At 46.7% G+C, this 6000-nt stretch overlaps 1 protein-coding gene across 5 annotated transcripts in view; it reads left to right on the top strand.

Moving 5' to 3' along the window:
* Window positions 1–1694: 1694 nt before the first annotated feature.
* The window catches only part of AFAP1 (actin filament associated protein 1), a 230302-nt gene continuing 225996 nt past the window's right edge, over window positions 1695–6000 (top strand). For 3 of the 5 annotated variants that reach the window (XM_063923995.1, XM_063923989.1, XM_063923974.1), the window contains exon 1: window positions 1696–1842. In XM_063923995.1, coding sequence (XP_063780065.1) covers window positions 1824–1842 — 19 coding nt within the window. In that variant the 5' untranslated portion in view covers window positions 1696–1823. Of the gene's footprint in view, window positions 1843–6000 lie in introns of all 5 variants that reach the window. The other 2 variants (XM_063923969.1, XM_063923982.1) reach the window with 1 other exon arrangement.

The following is a 6000-nucleotide window of genomic DNA, read 5'->3' as shown; positions in this document are numbered from 1 at the left end:
AAAAAAAAAGAATAATAATAATATTTTATGGCATTGGGTTGCTTCTTGCTCCTCCAAATGACAAGCCAGAAATTGGACCGAGTCCACTCTTAGGGTCCCATCCCCTGCTGAGTCCATTTGGCCAGAACAAATTGTCACGTCACTTGGGTTTTGGTGACTTGGGTCAGGAGCCCTAGGGCTAGCTAATTTGATGGGACAGTGAATGAAGCTGGGCAGCTTATTGAAACTCCTTCTCGTGCAAACTGACTACTGAGGGATGAACCAGGAACTGGATGCTGAGCTGAATGGATAGCCAACTGGCGTCCTGGGGCTATCGGAGGCGGGAACTATCATAGCAGAGAAAACTGAGTGACAGAGGTCAGGTACGGAGAGCTGATAGCACTAGTGTAGACAGACTCTGAATAGTTAATATTGTAAGCTTTTAAAGAAAATGGCCATGATTCCCGGATCCCTGCTCCTTCCAATAGGAAGTAGGTCCGTGTTGCAAAATGGAATCCTTTCGGATCCCTCCGCTGGACGCTGACTTCTTTATGCATATGCATGAACCCAAGTTCATGCATGCACACTAGCACTGCCAAGTCAGACTCGCCAGTGATATGTTCCACTGCTACCACTGCAGCTGTGATAAGGATGGCGGGGACAGCTGATCGCAGCAAGCTGGATACTAAAGTAGCACTGCCGAACAATGGGGGTAATTCAGACCTGATCTCTAGGCTGCGTTTTCGCACAGCGGACGATCACGTATAAACTGCGCATGCACCACAATGCGCAGGCGCGTCGCACGGGTACAAAGCGGATTGGTGCTCAGCGATGGGTTTGTGCGAAGAATCCATTTGCACGTGCGAACACAAGGAGATTGACAGGAAGAGGGCGTTTGTGGGTGTCAATTGACCGTTTTCAGGGAGTGGTTGGAAAATGCAGGCGTGTCCAAGTGTTTGCAGGGAGGGTTCCTGACATCAATTCCGGTCCCGGTCAGGCTGATGTGACCGCAGCGGCTGAGTAAGTCCTGGGCTGCGCAGAGACTGCACAAGATCTGTTTGTACAGCTCTGATACACGTGTTCGCACACTTGCACTGCTAAAATACACTCCCTCTCTAGGCAGCGACTATCTGATCACAGCAGTGCAAAAATCGCTTGCTAGCGATCAGGTCTGGATTAGGCCCAATGTGTAAATACTCCCAGCACCAAGAATGTAGTGTCTCCGGTTTACATTGTACCACACAGAAACCCCAGTTCACCTATGCCACAGTGCCTTGTGATGTAGCTATGCATGAGGGGACCGTAGGCAACCATCTTGGCCACTGTGTTCTCCTAATCTGGCTGTCTATAATAATGCCCCAGCACTACTTGGTTACACTTCATATACTGCCTGTGACAACAGTGGCAGTGTTTGCCAGGAACACACCACTGGCAATAATGCTATGAATGAGAGGGAAGCATTGCTATGCTGATAGGGAAAGCCCTGTGCATCAGCTCTGTGACCCTTACAGAGTATAATGCACGTGTGATAGCAGTGATGGAGCAGTGAGGGTGCCCCTGTGAGGAGTCAGACCCCTTTGTTTGTATACACAGGGCTGGCCCCCAGTCACACACTGACTGTCAGTCACCCTCCTTTGTTCCCCCGGCGTCCGCCCCCTGGTCGTGTCTGCCCTCCTATTGGCTGCGTCCGCTGTCCGTCACTCACGCTGCTGCTGACTGTTATGTGCTGCTGCTGCTGCCGCTGCCGATAGCCCAGGCTTCGGGTTCCCGGGACCGTGCAGTGTGCTCCGCGCTCCAGCCTGCCATTGTTACCGGCTCCACGCCGCAGATCCCCGGGAGCAGCTATGCAGAAGTACTACAGAGGTAAGGGGGCTCCCGGCCATACCCTCCTGATCCTGGGGTGAGATAGAGAGGCAGGCTGTGCTTCCTCCAGCTAGACCCCGGCTCATGTGCTCTCCCCAGCCCCCTGTAGTAGCACTGCATGCTGCATAGGCACACAGGCTCCCATAGATGTTCTGTGCATCACACCACTGGCTCTCATATGCATGCTGTGCACATACACACAGCCCCAATGACCAGCTGACAGCAGCAGCAGCTGCTGCAGAACATCTCGCTGCATCTGTGCATTCAGTCATTGCAATTGTAATAACTCCTTATGTATGTGTGTACACATATATATATAAACTATTTTAATAGATATGCATTAGGAGGTGCATCGTATGTATGGGCGTGTGTGTATGTATAATATATACTTTAGCAGATGTGTCATGATGGACCCTGACACCTCTGTACTGCTAGTGCCCTCTCCCTCCTATGACGCCCACCATACCGCCCTGTCCATGACTCCTTAGGCACTTGCATAGACAGGGAATGGGCTGTGAGTGGGTTTGCCGCTGTAACCCTCTAGTTTCCTGTGAGGAGCCCTGAGACTGCTGCAGGCACCTCCTCTGATTGGTAGGACTCCGGCTTAGCTCAGTAAGACGTGTTTCAATTTCTTCCTCTGGGAATTTTGTCCTCATTTCAAACCAGGGAAAAAAAAAAAAGCAACTGAATGAATTCTCTGAGCCCTGCCAAGCCAGGGCGGCACAGATGTTTTTTGGCAGCCAACTAGTTAAAGTGATATGTGGTTATAATGTTCTCATTGTAATATCATTACCAGCCTTTACGCTTACCTCTCATTTAATTTGTTCCATTACATGTGTGCTCGCCCAGTGTATAGCTGTGTGTGGAGAATCTCATTGCAGCGTAATGAAGTGCTGTGTCCTTGTCTTTGCAGCCTGGGGTGAGCGATTGCCCTGGTTCATGCATGTTACGTTTTCCGCTAAACACTTTGCTGCAGACGTGATGCCATGGTATACAAAATACAGTAGCAATGACTATGTTCTGCTATTTGTCATGAGATAGTGTGGAAATCATTGTATTGCTTGTTTTCCAGGTATCGCCAGATAATAAGCTGCTACGAAGTTAGAACTCAAAATATTAGGCCGATGGGCACTTAAAGTGAGAATAATTAATTCATGGGCTGCTCCATAAGGTAATTTGGGATCGGTCATTATTCTCACACGAGCATATGTCACCTCTCCCTGGGGTCTGTGTGGAGCTCTAATTGTGTTTCAGGACAACACAATGCTGTCAAAAAAGGAGATTGGGGACTGAAAAGAAGGCACACACCTTTTGGGATGGTGCCTGAATTAGCTCATTTCTGTTTTCTTAATTTTAGTTGGGTTTTACTTATTCCCACTGTTTAATACGGAACATATGGGGCATATGTAGTAAGCCTGGAGAAGTGATAAGTGTAAGGTAATAATGCACCAGCCAATCTCATCCTGTCGATTTACATATTGGAGGTGATTGGCTGATGCATTAAAACCTTGCACTTATCACTGCTTTATCACTTCTCCAGGCTTAATACATCTGGCCCAAAGTCAGCCCCTCACTTCACCCCGGATTCTCAGATTCTTGTACGCAGTAAACAGAAATCCGTGAGTTGGGGGCCACCTTTATTGCGGCATATAGCCACACTTGCATGCACTTCGAGCCGATTCACTGCTAATTTATGGTTTGTCAGCCACTTTCTGCAGATTTAATGGCCGAATTCAATTAGCTGCACTAATTACAGCGGGCATGTAGCAGTGGACGGAGCTATTCAGTTGTTGCGTGCGATAAGGCTGCACTTAACCCAGTTTCCTGCTCGAGCTTCTGTCCTATTTGCAGCAAACGCATTAACCCATAGCTCTGGGCACTTATCCCGGAATCTATGGGTTAACACGCGTCAGTCGCCGATTTACCGCATGAGGAAAAGAGCTTGGTATTGAACAGCTTCGGGCACAAATGTCCGAGGGTACAAGCGCCTTTCCACGCGTGGTAAGTATCCAAGAGCCTGAATGAATCTGGCCCTAACACACAACATAACTCTGCATGTTTACAGAGATTTAAATGCTATTCAGGTATGAGTGTACAATCTTTGCGTGTGAAAATACACTGACAATCGTAAAACGCATACTGCTACAGTTAGCACAACTGCACGTCTTGCAAGGCTTAAGTAACATGCGGCCTAAATGTGGTTTATGCAACTTTGGATTTTCCAGTTCTGAGACTACAGATAACAGCATAACCTGCTATTAATAGCTGAGCTCCTTCTGCCACCCAATATCTATCTATCTATCTATCTATCTATCTATCTATCTATCTATCTATCTATCTATCTATCTATCTATCGTAAAATGTGGGAGTGGAAATGGTGTTCAGAATCCTTTGAATGACCTGAGCGTTACAGTATCTAGTTTCTGTAATCTGATGATACAAGGGTAATGTGTGCTTTCCGGGCTTTGGAAAGGGTTTTTTAGCCTTCCACGCAGAGGAGAAAGCACCTGCCCAAGGGCAAGGCTGGGACTGAGGAACAATAGGGAGAGTTGTTACTGCTGTCCGCAGGGCACGATAAACATCTTAATCCAAAAATGTATGCCACTGAGACAGCGCAGTATCTGGCCTGTCGCAGTGTGTTTGTAGAATGAGAAATATTTCAGGGAATGTTTGGTAGTGTTTGATCTCGGCTAAGCCCAGGCTGACGTTATATGATAAGGGAGTTAGTATTTTCTGGGGCTCTGGTTATTTCCAGTTGGAGCATTAAACAAGTACCCTATTACTGGTTTATCAGCCAAACATTTTTACGATTTAGCTTTCTGTTTCGTCTTCCATTTATTTGAAGCACAGTGGTTAGCATTGCCGCCTGACCATGCTTGGCCATGTTTTCAGGTTCGACCAAGGCCTTATCTGTGTTGCATTTGTATGTTCTTCACGTGTTTGTGTGGGTTTCCTCTGAGTACTCCAGTTTTCTCCCACAATTCAAATACATATTGGTACTGTAGAGTTATTGGATTATGACATAAAAGACCCCCAGTGGGTGTACTGATGTGGTAGGACGTATAGGCTGTAAGCTCTGTTGGGGCAGACACTGATGTGAATGACTACACTATTTGCTGTAATGCGCTATGGAACCGTATACTGCCCCCCCCCCCCCCCCCCTTCCCACGTCTACCACCTCTTCCCCCTGCTGCACCTACTGCAACATGACTGCATCAATATACAGAGCTCTAGCAGTAAAGTAGGTCACTTTATTGACCACATTTAATGGTTATTTCAATAGCTGGATTGACCCTAGATGAAGTTTAATAATTTGTGGTCCAAACTGTATTTAACGTCATGACCTAAAGTATTAAGGGGGACATTTACTAAGCAGTGATAAGAGCGGAGAAGTGAGCCAGTGGAGAAGTGCCCATGGCAACCAATCAGCACTGAAGTAACATCTATAATTTGCATACTATAAAATGATACAAAGCTGCTGATTGGTTGATGGGTCAACTTCTCCACTGGTTCACTTCTCCGCTCTTATCACTGCTTAGTAAATGTCCCCCTAAGGGTTTGATTTACATTGATACTTGTTTGACATATGTATTCCTAGTTTCAGAATCCGGAAGATTACGTGCGTGCAAACTTACATCTAGCGTATATAAGTTTCCAGGGATAGGATGTAACAGTCGTCGTCAGCAGCAGCTCCAGAACTCACACCTGTATTACTTGGGTGCATAATTTACATTTCCTAGTTTCCAAGATGTGTAGGAAAAGGAGTCGCAGAGTTCATGCTTTGTCTGTCTGTCACAGGAACCAGAAATTTGATTGAAACCCCTGTGAGTCAGCGCTAGTTACCATCTTTAGGATAATCCATACAGAATGCTGTGTACATTGCCTGTGCGCTGTCTAAACATAGAGACCAGGGAAATTATTATATGACAGGCAGGTATGTTTAATCGCTACCCACAGCGATGGAAAGACCACGCTCGGTTTGTATATGTAAAACCAGTGCGTGGTTGGTATTGGGCGGCTTGTCCATCCGAAGACTGGCACACACCCCTCACTCCTAGTAACCCAGACACCCACATTTCTTACCATCCCAAATAGAAGTCCAGTTCCCGGCAAACTATTACATGGGAAATGTTATAAATCCTGTTGTATACACTCTTT

The sequence above is a fragment of the Pseudophryne corroboree genome, chromosome 1, assembly GCF_028390025.1.
Source record: "Pseudophryne corroboree isolate aPseCor3 chromosome 1, aPseCor3.hap2, whole genome shotgun sequence".
NCBI lineage: Eukaryota > Metazoa > Chordata > Amphibia > Anura > Myobatrachidae > Pseudophryne > Pseudophryne corroboree.
This window is presented reverse-complemented; position numbering and strand designations above follow the sequence as displayed.